Source organism: Antennarius striatus, chromosome 8 (genome assembly GCF_040054535.1).
Source record: "Antennarius striatus isolate MH-2024 chromosome 8, ASM4005453v1, whole genome shotgun sequence".
In the NCBI taxonomy this organism is placed as follows: Eukaryota; Metazoa; Chordata; class Actinopteri; order Lophiiformes; family Antennariidae; genus Antennarius; species Antennarius striatus.
The window spans coordinates 4530279-4551595 of record NC_090783.1 but is presented as its reverse complement, the minus strand read 5'-3'; the positions used below and the strand labels follow the sequence as shown (position 1 = coordinate 4551595).

Genomic DNA, 21317 nt, shown 5'->3' with positions numbered 1-21317 from the left:
GGAAGTAAGAAAAAGACAGCATATGATAAACTCCAACTTCACAAGGATACGAACTCTGACGAGGAACAAACATAACTTTTGCGTATTAAATTGTCTTTTCTGTAGCTTAACTGCGCGTGTCTTTAAAAGTTTAACACCCCAATGATGGAAGATGCAGATTTTGTTCGGACAATTAACGAATGCACGATTTAAAGAACTTTACCGAAACACAACAACGCCCTAGACGAGTATTTTGGATGCTTATTTTTTAGGTTTAGTTGTCACAAAAACAATAACGAATCCTATAGCATCACCGAAACACAATACAAAGGAACAGCAATTTAGAGAACTGGGACATGGATGAAAATTATTTCAACCCCCCCCACACACACACACACACACAGACACACACAACCTCGGGGGGGATGTTTCATTGGTCTGTTATTTTTATTGTGGCTCTGGTAAATGAAACCGTTGGCTCCAGCAGGCTCAAGCAGAGCTCGTATGGAGGCAAAAATCAATACAGCAATATCAGAGCAAGACTTATCAGGGGTTCACTTCTTCTCAGAGGTCACTGAGGAGCAACTGCATTTAAGCAGGGAATTCAATTGTGAAACATAGTTTGAGACGAGCTACGGCGGGTATCTGATTAAGGACAGCAGCAAGGCGAAAACAGGGTAGAGTAGATTTCAAATGACAACATGAAAATACTCCGAAACTAGAAAGTTATAGCTTTGTATTAGTTGTATTTTGGCAGTCGACTGAGTGACAGTTCATGTAAGTGATAGGGCGGCTTTATTTAGAAATATAACAAACCCTGACCCAATTACACAGCGCACAGGATTGCACTGAAGTAGGCCCACAACAGGACAGCATATATTAAAACTCCTAATTCCGAAATAAGATGTATTACCCTTGATTGTCTTTTGTTGCTCAACAAATTTTACATTCATGCCTGCTGGTCGGCAAACAAAGACCTGTGATCTTCTTAAAGGCTCATCATAAAAAACCGGACTCAAATGATGCACATTTATTTTTTTTTAAAAATAAGGTCATACAGGAAGGGAGTAGAGAAAAAACAAGACTCACAAAATATTCTGTTCTGTGAAATACAAAATTATGGAATCAGGTTTAAAAGCCAAGGAGTTTTTCTCTCTATCTCTTGTCAGAGATCGTGTAGCCGGCGGCGATGGCGAGAGACAGAGCGGGATCATTTGATGCAGAATGGCTGCCAAATCTGTCGACCAGCCAGACAACATACTCAGGGAGGCTTACTGGTACTCTGATGAAGATAGCTGTCTTACTAGGAATACCGTCTGTGTACTTCTGTACAAGGAGAAATTAAATTTCATAAAGTGGGCATTTAATAATAGAATACATTCGATCTCTGAGAACTAAATACTCCTCTACCAGAATACATTAAAAATGATAAAATAAGATCACATTAATAATATTGTGTGAGCGATCAGGTTCACTTAGAGGATAAAATGAGTAGGGTGAAAGAAAAGCAGCCCATCCCAGAAAAAGCAAAACATGGAACTCAGAGACAAAACTTTGATATGCAAACGTTGTGCCCCCACCCCTCTGAGTGACTTTCAACACTCCTTAGGGATTTAACTTCTCTGCGGTGTAAGAGAGAACCTGCCTTGAACCTGAAAAGAAAAGCATCACATTTTTACTGCGAAGAGGGGGCCGCGGCTCGGGGATGGAGGTAGGGGGTGTACACAAAGTCAGCCCTTCAGGCCAGCACATCTCAGGTCCGTCTGCAGGTTTTAGTGCTGGCAGGTTCCTGAGAAATAAGACGGGGAGGGTGCGGGGGGGGTGCCATATTCCTGTCACTGGCAAAATACACCCCCAGCGGGAGTATAATGGACAGGATCTCAGCGGGACAGGAAATGATTTTGGTGAGATCTAGACAGCATAGAGCCAGGGAGTTCAGTTGAGTTGGACTGGGATGGGGGGGGGGGGGCAACAAAGGGTGCCCATGGGTCAGGACAGAGTTGGCCCAGCAGCTTCATGTGAATGGCAGCACTTGTGCTGAGAACTGGTGGAGGCATCGGGGGGAGAAGTTATGTTTCAGGGGCAGAGAGGCACGGGGATAAATTAACACTACACAATGTTTGGTTAGTGATATGTGCCAAGCATGATCTCCAGGCTCAAACTACTTCAGTGCGTATGTGTATGTCTGCGTCTTTTTTTGGGGAAGGGGGGAGTGCACGCTCATGATTAGCATAGGGTTATGTTTGAAAAGTAAACATTTACCCGCCGGGATTGCTGTGACAGATCTCCAAACTTGACAGACAGGTTTTAAACAGTCTTTGGATCACCTTTTCTAGCCTTTCACTGACTGGAATATCAAACTATTACACACTTCTATCAAAACAGTCTAAGTGCAACGAGCCACAAATGGACTTTATTGTCCTAGTTTAGGAAAGCTTAGATGCCCTCAGATCTCACATTAGAAAATATGTCAACATTTCTTATGTAAAAAAAGCACTTCAAAAGGTTGATCTTCTGATCAGGTATATCAGGGTCCTACGTGTCTCATTTGATGGATTTTAGCCCCAAGTTGCAGAATATTATCCCAACGTCCTGGAATCTAACACCAATAAAACCAACATGCAACGTTCATCTAAAGATGAATTCAATGCAGATCTCACCTCAAACTCTGCATGTTTGTGGATGTCTTCAGCCCTCTGTCTGCTGAGGATGAATTCAGCTTCATTAGCCACACGAACCAGATGGTCCTTCATGGTGTGACTCAGCAGCCTAAGAAAAGAGAACTTAATGCACGTGTTTTGCAAGTATTACTCCAACGTTTTGTGAAGGCATAATGTATGGATGTCAATTTTTTTTTCCATCACAGAGGACAGAATGTCAGACAGATGTTTAGCGATATCATAAAAATCTCGAGCTTCAGATCTGAAACATGTGTTCAACACTCTGAAAACTGGTAAACTGGAGAACGAACAGCCATGTAATACCCATAAAATGCTGAAAAAACACTGTGTGAAACAGGCAGAAAATCTAATTTGGTAACCAAACCAAACCAGATAGTCCGTTCAACTGGGGGCGCGCATGCTAATTGATTTGTTAATGATATGTATCTGACAGGAAGGAGGATCTGGGCTCATGCTGCTACATATGTAACCCACCTCCTTCTCCTTATCGGTGTTGATGAAACACGTATGTTACGTGCATGTGTGTGTCTGTGTGTGCAGGTCAAAGAAACCTCTCTGCAGCCCTAAAGGTCAGGACTGTGCAAAGTGGAACAATAACAGACCAGGGGCCAGAAAAGAGGGATGGGGTAGGCTGAGTGTGGTGTGGGGAGAGGGGCGGGGGGGGTGTCAGGGCAAGGGGATGACTGTAACCCAAGCCTCCTGTTTCAGCACAGGGCAGCGGGGGAGCGGAGGTGCTGGGGCCTCTGTGGCCTCTGTGGCCCTGTCGAGGCCCGGCTATCAATAACCGAGCCACTGCCCTTCTTTCAGGTGCTCAGAGCTTTAGACTACATATGGACAAAACACAACAACAGCGTTTTCAGGGTGTAGCATCAGAGCACACAGTCAAATCCCCTCTTTAGATATTATATTAAATAGTAAATAATAATAGTAAATAATATTATCAAGGGGTTCAGCAAGAATTTAAAGCGAAGACCTTGCTGTTATCACACAGAATATAATTTCAAGAATAGGTATTCAAGTAAAGAAAAACGGGGTCAGTCAGATGATAAATATGTTTCATTGATTTAATTATTGATTTAATATTAAGGATAGGGAACGGATGTGGAAATGAGAGTCTTATTAGGAAGAGAGGGAGCTAATGTGTCAGGATGCTTGAAAAAAGAAAAAGACAGATGGAGATAAAGTGGAAATTACAAATGATTTCACAAAGGAACCAGCGAGCCGAGGCCCCGTCACCCTGGTTATTACCAGTTATAACCAGCTACTGACCTGCCTTCGTTGACCAACTCGATGAAGGCTAGCCCTGCGTTCTTCTGGATAGAGTTCTGCCATTCCTGCAAATAAGCACACATTACAGTTTGTTACAATGCTTGCACTCTGAAGCTTTAACCTGCTCCAACTCATTTCTAAGCAGAGAGAAGGAAATGTCTCGTCATGTAACATCAAGTTTGGGAATAAACCTGCTATCCATTGATATATAGAACTTATCACATCCAAAGACTGAGTTTGTAATGGTGTGAAACAGAAAAGCAGAAATTTCTAAGCTATTTTTGGTTAGTGTTCCATTTAATGATTCATTTTGTCTGATCTGAACTCCACTTTTCAGTTTCCCCACCAGTACAAGCCTTTAGCATGAAATGAAACCTTATCTAAGGGGACATATTGTCTCCTTTGGTCAGCACAGGCCACATAATCAGTGTGCAAACGAGCGTAGAGGCGCGAAAAGGCTGTGTTTAGAGTGCATTTATCACAAGCAAATACACAAATTTCCTCTTCTTTGACTGACGTTATGGTTGGAGGTGTCAGTCTAAACAATCCAGCCGCAGCCGCGTGCAACTTTAAATCCTGGGCTTCGAAGGGGACAGCGAGAGGAGGGAAACTCAGCGGCCATCATCTCTCATGTTCTGTTCAATATTTCAACACATTCAACACAACCGTCAAAAGAATAATAAAGCAACAAGGTCATGGGGCCTGTCTGAACCTCCCAGCACTTTTTTTTCCTCTTCTTCCTCTCGGGGGAGACGGAGAAATATGCATGAAAAACCTCAGCTTCAGACTCAACTACCAAACTAGTCTCTTAAAAAATCATTAATCACAGCTTGAAGTCGTCACACAAACATATCGTTGGATTTTTTTTTTACATTTTTTTTTTAAGATGTGTCATCTGTTGAAAAACTTGTAATACAAATTTCAACAGCGGTGAAAACAACTAACAGAATACTCGGCTTATGGAAATTCTCATTTCAACAAAGCGCCCCCAAACTGACTGCCCTTAACCGTGTTTGAATTCAACTGTGTCGCGAAGCAGCAAAGAGGTGAAAGACACGCAAAGCGTATCTGTGGATAAACTTTTTAAATACCGCTGTCATCGCTCGAGCTGATAGAGGAAACCGTGTGTTTATATAAGGACTGGCCTTTCAGTAAACCTATAGAGCCCTCGGGGACGAGGATATCAGCGCCGCGACGAGGAAGGAAAAGATCAATTTGCAAGAATCTCAAATACACATCCAAACATATTTGCACCAACGTGATGATTTCCACAATCATACACCCCCCCCCCAGTTTCAGAACAACAAATGTAAATCAAGACCAATCACACGCTGTTGAGTCAGACAGACAACAACCTCAGTTCTTAAACTGCCTTCTGTTCTGAAGGGCCATACTGGCATTCCAAATAAAGAGGGCACAGGGGGAATAACGTCTTGGCTTGAGAGTGGAAACAGAGTTCTTGAGCAGAGTACTGGCCAAGGGTTTTTGCGGCCGAGGCTTGCTTTAGAGGAAATGTATGAAAGTAGCCTTGGGGGCCCTTCCAGTTTGAGCATTGACTGTAGTTGAAGGACATTAAACATGAGTGCTACCCTGTGGCTGTGGGGATATTCCAGACTAGTGCTAGTTGGGTTTCAAATAAACAGCACAGGAAGTGAGGCTGTAATCGTTCTCTCTAGAGAACCAGAAGAACCAGTGACATTAGATTTGGTTTGTGTGAATTCTTTAAAACATTTTTGATATCGACTACATAAATGCAGACCTGAAAGTCAAAATTTAAAAAAAAAAAAAAATTTATCGCAAAGCTAGAGCTCGGAAAGGCTTGGGCTCTCAATTAGGTTTGATGAAGGGCGTGGAAGCCATTGGCATTTCGTGGCCACAGACAAGGTGATAGCAAGACTAATGGCGTCATTATAGGCTAAGAAATGGCTCTTCTAGTTGAATTAAAAAAGCAATGACCCCGGCCTGAGGGGCATCTCCGGTCGACAAAAAAGGAAACAGGGACAGGTCAGTGATAGGATATTGGATTTTGGCTGCCCTGGTCAGCGGTGTCACTGCTTTTATGGTCGCAATAGGGGCCATGACCACAGCCCTGCTGATGAGTAGATACAAGCAGCCATTTGTGACCCCTCACCTTTAACCTGACCTCTTAACAGATGATAGGAGGGCTAGACAGGGCTGCCCCACGTTTAGTACAGCCAGCACGGGCTACTTTTGGTTACTTTATCCTTTTTTTTTTTAGCGCAAGGGCGTGTATGAATGAAAATCTGAATCTATTCATAGAAATGCCCATCTCGATTTGAAGTCAAAAAGACAACTCTGTTTGGTCTGCGTTCAACGATGATGGCATTGAGTCTAAACACACACGCCGCGCACTTCCGTCATTACAGCTGATTATCCATAATCAACATCTAAATATACCGCTAGCACGAGTGAGAAAACGCAGACCTCCTGAGCTTTCAAAAGTCAGGCTCGCCACAACACAAGGAAAACATTTTTCCGACACAGAAAGAAAGGAACGTCTTGACTCTCCCGAAATAATAAATAAGTCAGTTGTGCTTTTCGGTGGCATCACTCATAATCACAAGTATTTGTTGATTTGAAAGGCTGTGGGAATACAAATTTAGATGACACGACAAAAGCATAAATCCTCGAGTCAAATGTGGTAGTTCAGCAAAAGCAAAATTAAACAGGATGAGAGCTACTGCTCTTTTTTCTTTTTTTTTTCTTTTTTTTGAAGAACTGCATGTGTCGGAGTTTGATCACAAAACGACAATGCATGAGGGTGCATAAAAAAAAAAAAAAAAAACGGCAAAGCAGATGGAAACAAAATCCACATGTTTAAACATCTTAAAAGAATTTGCATATGTCACAGCCTGCTAGATGTTCCAATGACACATCGATAGCTGGCGGTGGCTGTCTTGGCGTTTTGAATTCAACCTTTGTGTGCTGAAAACCACAAAAAAAAGAACAGAACGATTCAAGAACTTGACAAAAATAGGAGCCCATGTGTGTGGATGAGCACAAAGAAAAAATAGCCATGATACAAAAAAAAAAACAACACTTTCCATAAAACCCCTCAAATGTTATTCATCACTTTTTGACTGATCAGGTTCAGCAGCTTGCTGCTTATTCATGCTGGGTCTTTGCCTTAAAAACACATGTTTGCGTGCGTGCGTGCGCGTGTGTGTGCATAACATAACACTAGCGCTTCTACTCCCGACAATCCGAATGTGCGTGTTCAGATGGTATCCAGTTAAAGAAAAACAGACATATTGGTGTTTGCATGATCAAATTCACAACTGAGGGAATATTTACCGATGTCAAAATATTTATACTGCAGGGTCTCCAGCAGCTTTATGGACCCACACTTTCAAGGCTACACTAACATGGGGTGAAAAAGCAGGATGTAAACCCCTCTATATACCAAACACACAAACCAAAAACATGTTGGAACACTTGAGTTGTGCATAGAAGTACGTGCAAGGGGAATACGGTACATTTAAGCCACCAGTACATCATTAAAATTGACTTATTTCTCAAATAGTTGATTTTTCAAACTTATCTTGTAACAGATCCGATATTTAAATTTGTACAAGCACAAGAATAGCTTAACTCTGTGCAGCTGTTCAGCTCCGAATGGAACAGATGTTCAGTTTTGACCGAGAAATGAAATCATCACTTCATCCAACATCAGTTCCATGACTGAATTTTCTATTATCATTTATTTATTTTCACTAGAACTAGAGGTCTTGACCAAGGGCTATCAATTAGTGGCCAGCGGGCTGAATCCAGACCACAAGATGCTTGTATCCAGACTGTGAAGCCTTGTGGCATGACCAGAAAATGTTAATAGCCTATTTTTAACTTCTGTCATCCAGAGAGTTTAAACAGACATGACATAACCGGCTTGTGAGAGCAGTCCTAATGCTGCTATGCTGCTACATATGTCAACATGCTACGGCACAGAGGCATACAGCATGCGTGAAAGACGGGGAAACAAATGAGAAATCAGAAGCTTACCAAATTACATGACAATAACAGATTAATTTTTCTGACGAAAAGCTTCACAAGGCCATGAGTCTTCTGTGGTCGTGGAAATATCAAACACCATTGTGACTATTGAGAAAAAACATCTGAAAGATCATCAAAGTTTGACACTTCAAATCATTAAAGATTAAAAACACTAGTGTGTGACTTGGTTGGTTGCCGCCAACTGGCCTTTCTAGAGGAAGTTGGGACATTTTCAAAGTGACTCTTAACATTCTGCAGCAATAAAAACTATTCTTTTTTTAAAGACGTTAGGTACTTCAACCTTTAAATGGTATCCCATCAAGACTCCTGTCAAAGATAGCCAAAGTTACTTCACACTGTCTCAAAGAAAAAGAACATCTTTGTGTAACAAAATTGAAACGTCTGTCTTTTAACTGTCCGACTAGATCAAAAATGCAGGGAAGTGCAATTTTTTGCGGTAAATCTGAGCTAAGAAGTCAAGACGCGATTTTATCAGCAGGGTGGCAGGAGAAGAAATATGAGAATACATTCCGAGGTCTGAGAAGTTGGATCACTCAGGTAAAAAAAAAAAAGAAAAAGAAAAAAACATGACATGAAAAGGTCCTGTCAGGCGTGCAGGCCTGAAACACGACGATACTGTACGCTCTTCATGAATAACACCCAATTGTTCTACTTGAAGACCCTCAGAACCACAAACTGACTGGGAACCAAATTAAAAGCCGCTCAGGTGTTTTTGTTCTGAAGAGTCTCCCATCTGATTCTCCCCTCTCTCAGCTAGACTTCACTTCCTGCCAGGAAGCAACCCCCCTCCTTTCCCCCCTTGACCCCCACCTCTTTCAACACAACATACCCCGCTGCCCCTGCTTCGGCCACATAGTTGGCAATGATAAGAGCGTCTGCAGAATTAAGTGCCAGTTGGTGTTAGCGTGTTTTCTCTACGTCTCACAGGAGAGTACCTTTTCAAAGAATAAACAGCGTGATACGATCCTCTGACCTGCAGAGCGCTGACGGGACACTGAACTGCGTGGCATGGCTGTAAAAAAAAAAAAAAAGGCCGCTGGAGCAGAATGCAGGACAAAGGCGTTCAGGGAGGGAAGGAAAAATACCACTTTGATTTGCACTGATCTTGAACCTTGTGTGCCTGTTTGACTGCGCAGTGGGGCGTGGGTCCGACTGTGAGGAAAATGATGGGGAAAGTATTTTTGTCCCCTGGTTTCATCACATTCCTCGCCACTTCTCTCACTCCTCACAGCTCCCCAGGTGGTTCATACAACATGGTCTGCTCTCGATCCGTCAAATCTTCACTTAAGGAGAGGAGGAAATGTGTCTACTGACGGATATAAATGACTACTTAGCAATTCGAGTATCATACTTCACTTTTACCGTCAAAATTTAAAAATAAGCAACTACCGGGGGAACTTAAGTAACTTAAGTAAGTTCTAAAACCTACAAGAATAACTGAGTCTGAGGTTCAACATGTTGGGGTTTCAGGGCAACTAAGCTTCCAAACAGTTCCCTCGATTCTCAGATTATACTATTGATTGTTTGGAGCATGAGGACCACACTCTTCTGACCATTCCCTGACTGCAGAAGTGTAAACTTCTATGCCTAAGCTACTCTACCTTATAACCTGGAGGTCAGAGGGTCAAGGGTCAGGAGGAGTCAAGTGTTTGGGGAAGTCAATGTCTTTCTCTCCTTTGACTAGGAGAGAGGTGCCCATCTGTTAAACAGGTTAACTTAGGCTGGGAACATATAAAAATGTGTGGTCATTTTGTCATCAGGTTAACGTTGGAGTTACTGAATTACTATTCAAAGATTCTCATCATGAGGAGTCCCGACAAACTATCTATTGAGAAGTGACAGATGGTATATGATAGCAACTGAAGTCCAAAACAATCATCAATAAAGCTAAAGGTGGTAACCGTGGAGAAACTGGCAGAAAATACGTATTTCCAAGCAAAAAGTCCAACCAGACCATGAATTCAAAGGGTTCAAGTTTGTATTTTTTTAAATTTCTGATTGTGGTGAAGGGAAGCAGATTTTTTTTTTAAAATATTCTCATTGTAATACTTATCCAGGCCTGGAAATTATTCAAACCAAATTACACTTATCTATGAAGCGTAAAAACCCCGAGCCTAGTAATGAGAGACAGGAAGTTATCATCTGCAAAAAAAAAACTGTTCATGGTGATGTCTGAGATTCCACCATTGTTTCTGAAAAGGCGCTGAATTTTTAATGCATGCACCATCACAAGCAAAAGTTTATTCATCAGCAGCGATGTGCTGAGGAGGTGATTAGAGATCATACATCAAAATATTTTTTGGAAATAGATGAAAAAAGAGGTTTCAGGGTTTTTTTTATCAGTTAAAGAACTGATGAAACTGGCATTACACTGAGCAGTATATGATGTGTAATTAAACTCCATTAAAGGTCAGACTGTCTTAAAATATGTAAGGACTGTTGGACTTTCCTATCAGGGTTTGACCATTGCGAAACAAACGCCCCTCGATCCAATATCTCCCCCTTCCTTCCACTCCTTGTACAGGATATGTTTTTGATAAATGGCAGAAGGATAGATGGGCTGACAGAGGGGCCGGACAATAATGGCTGATCTACAGGACACAAATGCAGCTACTGAGGAGATTTATGGGTCTCTGGTCATCGCAGACTGTTCCGTAAACCGATGAGATGATTTCTCAAAGCTGCGGATGGGCGGCAGCCGGTGCAACGGAGAGCTCTTTCTCTTGTCCCAGTGCATTATTTATTAATCAGATGTTTTGGGTGGAAGCCACTTGGAGAAGAGCAACCAGGAAACAACAAGCAAATACTGTTCGACAAAGATGGGCAAAAAAAAAAGGTGTGAGAGGAAGAGGATGGGTGGAGGTTCCTCACTGGAGATGTCATTTTCACATAATATGCAAACTATTTTTAGTGAACATCATTCCATAGCCCTGATGACATCCTCATATTACCTTATCTCATTTGTATTGCGTCTGTATGTTTGGCAGATTCACACATTCCAGTTATATACTATCTATGAAGATGAGTAACTGGGTTTCTGACAGATTGTAACAAACACCAAATTGTGAAAGTTTGTCAGTATTTTCTGGGATTTTCTAAACGTAACAAAAATCAATTAATGCATGCTAATTATTTAAAGTTAGTTTCAACACTTAAACATAGAAACGCTTGAATTGACACCAGAATCAAATCTATCTGAGCGGCTACAGTAAATGATCATCCATCCTAATGCTGTATATTCAAGGATCAATATTACATCGCAGAACAAGGCAGAACGCCACCCCGACAGTTAATGTCTGGTCAAAAATGGCCCTTTAATTGGGAGCGCTGTTGTAGTTGCGTAGAATTGGGGCGCTATCAAACGGTGGTTTACAATCCCCTCCTCAATGCCAGGCTGAAGTGGCGGCCAATGCAACTTTCATAGGATCCCTGATTAAAAACTGCTCTGTGGTCCCTTGCCTCCTGACCCTTCACCCCAGCTCCACTCCATCTCAAAGCTTGGGGAAATTAATTAAAATTTCACGGAGATGGTATCACATCGCATCTCGGGTGGAGGAGCGGATGGGAGGGGGTGGGGGGTGGGGGGGAAATCAATCAAAATCATCTCTATTCTAATCCCATCGCCGGCTGGCTTGAAGGCAGGAAATAGTCGCGAGATGGCCGCCGGGGCACTTCCTATGAGAGAAGTGAGCACTTCCTGTGCTGGAGGGGGGGGGGGGGGTTAACCCAAGAAACATTCCTAAATAATGTCATCAATCATGGCAGCGGCCCACTCTCGCTGCCCCACGAGGAGAGCAAACACACAAATAATCATACATTGTATTTTAGCCCAGAGGAAAGTCTGTCCCTGTTTACCCCCCCCCACCCATTCCAACATCGGAAAGCAGCACAGCACCTACACCCCCAACCCACACTCCTCTCTCTCCCCCTTTACACAACAATAAAATTACATTTGCATTAGCAGTGAGAGAATTTGGTTGGATGATTTATTGAAGCAATCAACACTACCCTGGCCAATCCCTGGTCCTCTAAGTGTGTGTGTGCGTGTGTGTGTTTAGGTGCCTGTGTGTGCATCTGTGCGAGTGTGTGTGTGTGTGTGTGTGTTGGAAATCGGGTGGGGTAGCTCGGAGCGCAGAGAAAGGAAGAAATAGCTTGGGCTGGGGACCAAAGGGGGAAGCGAGGTATGAGCTGTGCAGCGAAGCAATGACCAAGATTCTGCCTTTGATTAGATTAGCATTAAACAACACCCTGACAGATATGACAAATAGGTGCATTAGAGCCTGTCATTCTTCTCCCTTTGGTTTTCTATCTAGCTTTCACTCCCGCGATTGCTTCCTCTCCGGACGCTGCAGAGCTCACATTCGCTCCGTGTGAACCGCAAGCGCAAATCCACCAGCAGGCCGCTGACATCCAAACAGATGTGTAATCTGACTATATTACCTTTTTAGAGATGAAGCGGAGTGAATAATGGGAAACAAACCACGGAGGGGTTAAAAGGTGGGAGGGAAGAGAGCCAGATGATAGGTACTATTTCTTCACCAAAAATAAAGCTGATAAAAAGGAAAGCCAAGCGCGGCGGTGAGAGAGGTGTCATTAATCAGATTATTTTTTCTGTTTGAGATCTTTGTTTTTCCTGTGAGGTGTTTTAAATGGTAAAGGAGAACACAAACGGGGACATGTGGGAGTTATTATCTGTTGTCCTTGTCACAGGACATGTCCATATGAAGCGAAATTTTTGGGAATCAATTCACTGTTCATACAAGATGAATCCTTTAAATAACTAAGTATGTACTGTGTTCTGCATCCAATAAAAAAAAAAAGGCAGTCATCTGTAACTCCCTGTCTGGTAATGCTTACCAGTCATCTTGAGTGATCTATCGACATCCCGGATCATTGATCCGCCCACACCTGCTTATGATCCAGGAATTAGTATTCATGAATCCGGCAGCCGCTAAATAAACTCAGCAACAAAACACCCACAAGACAACAGAGACTAGAGGGATAATCAATGCAAAGCACCATCAAATCTACATTATCCCTCCTCATCAGTTTGGCCAGGCCACAAGGGCCAGTGCTCGGGTCAGAGGTGATGCAGACAGATCAGCCACCCTTGACCCTCCAACCAATATTTGCGACGAGAGAGGCCTTCTCTTCTACCCTCACGCTGGGACCGGTCGGGTGTGGAAAGGTATAGACGGGACGGTGTGGAGGAGAGATAAGGCGCTGGACGGCTCGCTGTCCACTCAGCTCTGTGGATTTACTGCAGTCAAGGTGAGCCTAATAAATCAGGTGGGTGGACGAGCAGAGGGTGTGGGGTTGGGGGGGGGGGTTAAGGGACAGATAGAGATGCAAGACTTGCCTGAGAACACAGGAGCATCACAAGTTCCACCACTGAGCTGCTGGGCTTCATACACACCAGGCCTGAGGAAAGAGAAATAAACGGAGTCAGAGGAAATGTACGTGTGTGGACATAACACACACACACACACACACACACACATGCGCGCACACACACACACACATACACACACAAATATATATAACCAAAGCTTGTGCCATCTGCAGAGGAGCAGCTATTGATGGGCTTAATGAACTAAACATGATGTTACTGTAAACTAATACATATTTGGGCCTTGTAATACCAGCCTGACTTGGCCGGCATATGTCCAATTGATCCCTAATGGGGGGCTCTTGGGAGGTGGGGGGCATCAAAGTGTCCAAAGCCTGCTGTACAGGCACAGACGGCGAGAAGACAGAGCAGCCTTTGGTCTTTAAGTTGCTCTTCATATGACACACACACACATATACACACCTCCCCCTGTCTTCTCTTCACCACCACCCCCCCCTCCCCTGCAGCTATCAATCAACTTTCCATTTTGTTTGGTGGCAGCAGACATCCCAAACACTGCTATTAGCGGCCTGGCCTCTGACCTGCTCGCTTTACAAACCTTCAGCACGGCTACCGACGCAAACTCATCACGTTTTTACATCGAGCCCAGCCTGGAGAGGTTACTGCGTTTAAACAACAACAACAAACACCATCCTTGAGCCATTCAAGGACCTAATGGAAGAAAGGATGTCATCATTAAAAGTGTATATGCATTATACTCACTGGTGCCCTCGATGAGGAGCTCCTGTCCGTGACTACCCAGCAGGGTCCGGGAGAGGAAAGGGGCAAAGTCCACAAATATCTCTCTCAGGAGAGGAGCTGCCTTCTCCAAAGCATGCTCCAAGCGCTCTGAGATACTGGTGCGACCCAAACAAGACAAGTTAAAAGAAATCAGCAAAGCACGCCAGAACAAATGTGGGGGGGAAAAAAAAAGGCTAAAATTAAATATAAGATGTCAGAAAAAAAAGTTGGTTTGTAATGTGAAAGATATTGGAAATGGGACAAAGCAACAATCCATAGAAATAGAGTAGCTGTGCATTAAAAAAAAAGCTGATAGTGCTCGTGTGTATGTGAGGGAGAGAAAAGAAGATGAATCACCTCATATTGGGGGCTGTGTTCTGGGTCACAGGGGAGAGTGGGGGGACAGATGGCAGGCTAGCGCTGCCTGGATCCTGGCCGCCTGCTACAGGGAGAAACCAAAGAACTCTGTTATTAGTCTGGATGTTGGACAAGAATAAGACGCCACACACACACACACACACACACACACACACACACACACACACACACACACACACACACACACACACACATACAAAATGCACACACACACACAAGCATTACATACTAAAAACCTGGGTGGAAATATGCCTCTTGTGAAAGCAGTTCATTCAAATTTATAGAAAAGAAGGTCTTACATTCGAACAGGGCAAATGGGGGGGGGGGGGGGGTACATGCATAATTCTAGGTAGTGGATGATCCTCCCAAAACAATGTGTCTTCCTTATCAATTTACAATCCAGAAGTTTTGGATAATGGAAACCTGTAAATTACGCCCTGAACTGCTGGTAATGTACCGCCGTCGGCTGCAGTCACTCTTACTGCAGTGGGATGATTTATAGGTGTTTTGTTTTGTTTTTTATTTCAGATACACATCGAGCGCAGAGTAAGTTGGTCTTCGCACCTGTGTGAATGCAGGATGCTGCAAAATCCCTCCTGTTTATTAAATTGTTTTACTCATTAAGTCATTACATACCAATTCACCCCTCCGGGCTGTTTTTTGTGACTGTTTCATTACACAACTAAAAGGTGCTTTACGACTTCATTCTGGAGACAAGGTACAAAGCCCATGTTTGATTGATCTGGCAGTAAATTCACTTCCCCGTGGCTCATAAATAAGCTAATGCCCAGCTGAATATGGAGGAGGGGGGATTCCTCGGGTGTTTCGACGGACTTGTTTTTCCAGCCAGAATAGTCTCCAAGCAGGGATAACTCTTAAGGAATGACAGACAGTGTAATGTGGGCTGGAATGTGTGTGCATGCATGTGTGTGTGTGTGTGTGTGTGTGTGTGTGTGTGTGTCTGTGTGTGTGTGGAAGGTGTTAAGTAGCGCCATGTGGGCCTGGTGAGAGTATCCCTCTCGAGCTGAAGTAGCTCCTTCAAACAAAGAGGAGTAAATGAACGTCTCCATTAGTCCTCCCACTGCCCCACTAAAACACACACACACACACACACACACACACACACACACACACACACACACACACACACACACAAAGCATATTTACTCAACGCTGCTAACTGACACAAAGCACCCTGCCCATACGGCTTTAACACTTAACATTATTCACAGACACACACACACAATACCCATACGGCACACACACACACACACACGCACACAAGCTGATTTCACAGTGAAGCAGTCTCCTAAAACACACAAAGCCCATTTTCATGTCACTGCCTCCTCTTAGATACACAAAGAGGCTCAACAATGAAAAGATGTTAAACACAAGAACGGGCTGGATTGGTGCACAATTAGCGTCACCCTTGTTGTTGCTATTTAAAATGATCTGAATAAAGAGACTGATTCACACATTTTTATACTTTTTAAACGTTGCACAAACCGACTTTTTTTTGGACAGTTTTAGTATTGTACATCAAAAGCTCAACAGATTACCGTAAGATTTTGGAGTGGAGCCAGAAAAGGGTCAATTATACATAAATCGCTGTGCAGATTTTCAAAAAACCCTCCTTAGAGTGGGGCATGTGTCAAAGAAGGAACCACTGAATTTTGGAGTTGATCTGGATAAAGAGGTGGCGCCATGAATTTTTTTTTTCTTTCTACTTGCCTTCTTTTGATGGTGTACATGTGTTGCAGGAATGTGGATTAGGGGTTAATTTGATTCCAAGGGACTGTTGGGCCTTGGGCGGCAGCATGTGCTCAACTGGAGCACCGTTATAGTTAGACTCATTTACATGAGGTGTGCAGAGCTGCTCCAGTGGATGTGACCTTTATTCTCAAGGTCACCTTCACTGCAGGAAGGACCTTCACTCATGAATGACCAGTGTGGTAACAGCCACTAATACGGTGTAACTCTACTTATGTTTGACACTGAATTATGAACACAAATAAAATCTCACAAAACACGTCGACATTGAAAACTCCGTCCTGCTGTGTGACCGCGTCTTTACGTGAACTCACTTGCTGCAGAGTCTGCAGATGTACCCTGGGAGGTGTCACCGGAAGAAACCACGGCAACGCTGTCGACTGGAGTCCCGCCAGACACGGACGGAGCTGTGGCTGCAGGGATAGGAGTGGAAGCGACAAGAGGTGGTGTGCTGCCCGCTTTCTTTGGTCCAACGACGACGCTTCTGTGGAGACAAGATACTGTCAATCATTTATGTCATTTTCTCCTTGACAGAACACGCTTCTGAAAATGCTGTCATGTCAAAGAAAGATTTAAATTAGTTTTACACAGGCAACAAAAAAATAACACAAATCACAGCATCAATCCATCAGAAATTACAGTTCAAAATATTTTAGTTTCATGTGAATCTTACTGGAAACTCTTGGATTAACTACATTGCCACTCTGTAAAGCACATATGCTACACATGTTTAGCTTGCCTGACCCATGACCCCATCCAGAAAGTGTCTCAGAAATGAATTGAATAGATTTTGCATAATAAGCGATGTGAAAACATGTCCTTTCTACAAAGGTTAAAGAAAGTGGAATAAATTCCTTCTCCGTCAAAAATGGAACGGTTTCCTTCCCAGGTCGGAAAAAATGCTTCATCCAAGTCTCATGGCAACCCATCAGGTGAATAATCAACCAACCAACCTCCTCCTGAGCTCAGTAAAACCTTCTCACCTAAAATTGTTAACACATGCAAAGGCTGATGTAGCATGATGATTAAATGGTAATAGCTTTCTTTCAGGACTTTTCTGAGGAGAAGTCTTTGATCAAAACTTGTTTTTATTTAAAAAGAAACATCATATACAAATGAACGCAACCCCCAGTCTTAAAGAAGTGCTTAATTTTAGTTTTAGTTGAAATCCTACAAAATCCATTTAGCAAGAAAACCCTGACGCTGATCATTCCAGCTCTTGACACTCGAGTGTTCTGATTTCAACCATTCATATCTGACTAATGAAAGCTGGCTTACATATCTAAACAGGTGTATCTATGCAGTGATAATGCCACTTCCTTAAAGCTCCACCTTGTGAAGTAAGAGAAACTACTTCTCATACTGATGTGGTCAGACTGAGGGGAGATTCAATTCCCATCTGGCGAACAACAGATGGGGAGGGGAACACCGTACAGATAAGCTGTCAGTTTGGACCAGGGCTCTGACAGACCACTGGCCATATCAAAGAGAGGCTGGCCTTGCTTATCAGTGCTGACACAGGGGATGCAGGGTCTAATCACTGGTTACTGCTCCCTGTTAAAAGCATCAACCAAAGCAGGCGCACCGAGTCGCACAAACACACGCCAAACGCATAGAAACTAAAAGGAAAACAATAAGAGCATACAGACAAAAGAAACTAAGGTACATTCCTGCATGTTCCCAGAGTTGGTGTGTGTGTATTTTCGCACACACACACACAAGACGATAGTTGGGTCAGGCTCCCTGCGGTGCAGACAGATACCTGGCTGCAGTATCAAAGGCCCATCTCAGTTGATTTAAGGTAGCTGATCACACATATTAAAAGTTATTGTGAATGTTAAACCCTGACAGTTGACCTTTGCTTCAAGTCATCCATGATTTAGTAATAATAAAGCTCCATAAGGAGACTAGTGGGTTGACAGGAGTGTTTAAAATAGAAGCGTATACTGAGAAGGATTAGGGTGATACATAAAAACTGAAGCAGTGATAGAAAAGAATGAAATCAGTGCCGGTGGCCAGGACAGGCGGAGATAAAAGTTTCTACAAAGTTTTTTTCCCTGCTCTGATAGTGAGCAGACTGGTTGGCGGTATCAGAGAACCAGGGCGGCGCTGACGCGAAGCACCCGATGTGTGAACAGCAGGGTCAAGTCGGGACCCCTGGTCAGTGGAGGCTGGGTGGGTGTGGGTGTGTGTGTGTGTGTGTGTGTATGTGTCCGCAAATATTTGATGCATATCGAGAGGACAAATAAGTGTGTCTGCCAGTGAACACGTCTGTGTGTGTGTGTGTTTGGCCTTCCATCTGTTCCCTGGCAAAGGACCGGTGAATTATTCAGCAGGTCATTAGCCACAGTTATCGTGAGTGGGCCGCCTCACTCGATTAATCAGCCGTCAGCGGCCCAACTCAACCCACAAACAGGAGCCCAGGGCAGTGTGTGTGTGTGTGTGTGTGTGTGTGTGTTGGCCTGAATTATTTAAAGGCTTTAAACTGCAAGGTGCAGTAAACACTGTGATTCCAGTAATCTCTGCTATTTCAGGTAAAACACGTGTGAGGATGATCCAGGTCACATCAGTGTGTGTCCATGTGGAAAAAGAACTCTCCTCCACCTGTGCAGAAGTCAAACATATCGCCCAGTCGATCTCCTCTTTCATCGTAATTTTATTCCAACCTGTTAAGTGTGAATGTTCTTAATTCAACAAAACTTCACTACTATTATAACCCTAAAGCCCACACCAGGTGAGTCTCCCGCAGTGTGACTGGTTAACGACGACTCTCATGGGAGTTTCACCTCGATTAATGCATGGGGCATGTGTGTGTTTGCAATTTAGTGCACATGGATATTGCTTTGCACATAAGTACGATGTTTGCACCACTTGTTCATTCACATAACTTCCATAATGCAGCCTCTTCTCTAAATTCAAGTACCAAAAGTGCACAATTTAGCTCAGGCATCACCAGCACTTCCCTGTGTATTTTTAGAATCACCAGCAGCAGGTTACAAAAGACCTGATGCAGTATTACTTGTGTGATTGTGCCACATGCAACACAAAAATGTAAGCCTGCGTAAACATACAGTACCTCAAACTCAATTAAATTTCAAAAAGCAAGAAAATTGCTCACTTTCTAACTTCTGTTTGTGTGTCTGTGATGCTTTCCCTCTTCCTAAGAAGTACATTAACAACACTTCAACATCAACAAAACTCATCTGTACATAAACTCTCACATGCATGCAGAGTCTGCTGCTAGGAATGCAAACAACTGCACCATGTATATCCCAATGTCTAACACACACACTTTCTGAATCTAAATCACCAGCTTGCACAATGACACTGTTTAGCTCTGGTTAGTGTCAGCAAATATTTGCAGACTGGCTGTCATAACAGGGGCATGGCTGAGAAATGGATGGGAGAAATCTAGCAGGTCTCCACTAGTAAATAAATCAGTAGGAATACTTCACCCCCTGACCAACCCACAGTTTTTATCTGGGAGATCCCAGCTTCTTCCATACTTCGGTCTCGTAAATCCAAGCCCCGGGGATAAGACAAAAGTTGCCATGTTTTGGCAGGAGATGTCAGTGTAGAATGTCAGCTGTGGCTTGTACTGGTGTTGCTGGGAGGCTTCCTGGTTAGTGGGAGATGCTAAACAATGATAAGAGTCATTAAATCAAGATAATAAACACAGACCGAGTCCACATACATAGGTGGACTTACTATGGGTAAGGATGACAGACTGTTGTCACCCTGGAAATGAGGCCTGAGAGGAAAAGGATTTGTTGAGAGTTGAAATCTACATCAAGGCAGTCAGACTGCAAAATCAAAAATTTTACCCTTTTTGCACCCTAAAACGTACAAAAGTGGTGAGTTGACATTGACCTAGTTTTCAAAAAGTGAAAGTCATCATCACATCTTTGTTCCCCTGGCTTCCTGAAAATGTCGCTTTCTGTTTTGTTATTATATCTCATCAGGTTTCAAAGATGGGTACCTAAAAAGGTATCAAATTTGGTGAAAATTTTACCTTGACCTAGTTTTTCAAGGTCAAGGTTTTCATCTAATTTTCATCCCCTTGCCTCCCTGAATATAACGCCTTTTGTTTCGTCTTTATATTTTATCCGGTTCTTGAGATATGTGCAAAAAAAAAAATGTAGAAAAGTTTAAATTTGATCTTGACTGTTTTCTCAAAGTCAAGGTCAACATCTCATTTTCATCCCCTTTGCTGCCCGAGTAATGTGCTTTTTCTTTCATCTTTCTATCTGCAACGGTCGTGAAGATATTTGGTGGACAGACGGACAAACACACCAACACTGACAATTACAAAACATCGCCGCTTTGCGGGATGTAATCCATCTCCACAAATGAACTCAAATGATAATTTTAAATTTGAATTTGTACCCGTTGAAGCTGTATTTTAGTGTAAATCATCACAATCCGATACGCTGAGATAAACTGTGATGTAAACAAGCATCGAGTTGTGCTGCTGGCGTTTAGGTAGCGATGTGAGTTCACGCCATCCGTTTTACATTACTGTCGTCACATCGAACTGGAAGAGGCACAAAGCTGGAGATGGATCATGACACTCGTATCTAGCAGTAACACTAGATTAATCAAAGTCAAGCTCTTCTGCATATGAAATATTCAAAGTATGGAAAAACCTACAGTACCCAAATGTATGCATATTTACTTTCACCACTGGAGCCATTATTTGTTTTTGTTTTTTTCAAATATGCATTTGAAACTCTTATGAAGGGAAAACACAGTAAAAAAAAAAAAAAAGACAAATGCGTTACTGCTTGTGGTGTCGTCTCTCGTGGGATTCGTGATAAATAACAAATGAATACAGCATCGCCAGCTGCATGCTTTAAAGGAGAATAAAAAACATATCTTGCAGCCCAACAACATGTGAAGAGCGAAGCATCAAAGCAGCTTTACTTCCTCTTAAAAGGGATCGGGGTTAGTTTTTGCATCTGTGCCGGCATGCCAAGCCTGAAGAGGCTCCCGTAGGCTGCGAGTGAGCTGTTAGTCTATGTTCTCCAGCTCTCCTGACGTCCTCTCTTCCTACTGAGTATGCTCAGCGGACAGGAGCC

The 21317-nt window shown here is 43.1% G+C and overlaps 1 protein-coding gene across 4 annotated transcripts in view; it reads right to left on the bottom strand.

Moving 5' to 3' along the window:
• The window catches only part of lrba (LPS-responsive vesicle trafficking, beach and anchor containing), a 150113-nt gene that overhangs the window by 88060 nt on the left and 40736 nt on the right, over window positions 1–21317 (bottom strand). For 3 of the 4 annotated variants that reach the window (XM_068320696.1, XM_068320700.1, XM_068320697.1), the window contains exons 30-35: window positions 16554–16723; window positions 14449–14533; window positions 14074–14207; window positions 13321–13382; window positions 3930–3994; window positions 2640–2748 (exon numbers count right to left, since the gene is read on the bottom strand). In XM_068320696.1, coding sequence (XP_068176797.1) covers window positions 2640–2748; window positions 3930–3994; window positions 13321–13382; window positions 14074–14207; window positions 14449–14533; window positions 16554–16723 — 625 coding nt within the window. The remainder of the gene's footprint in view (window positions 1–2639; window positions 2749–3929; window positions 3995–13320; window positions 13383–14073; window positions 14208–14448; window positions 14534–16553; window positions 16724–21317) is intronic. The other variant, XM_068320699.1, reaches the window with a different exon arrangement.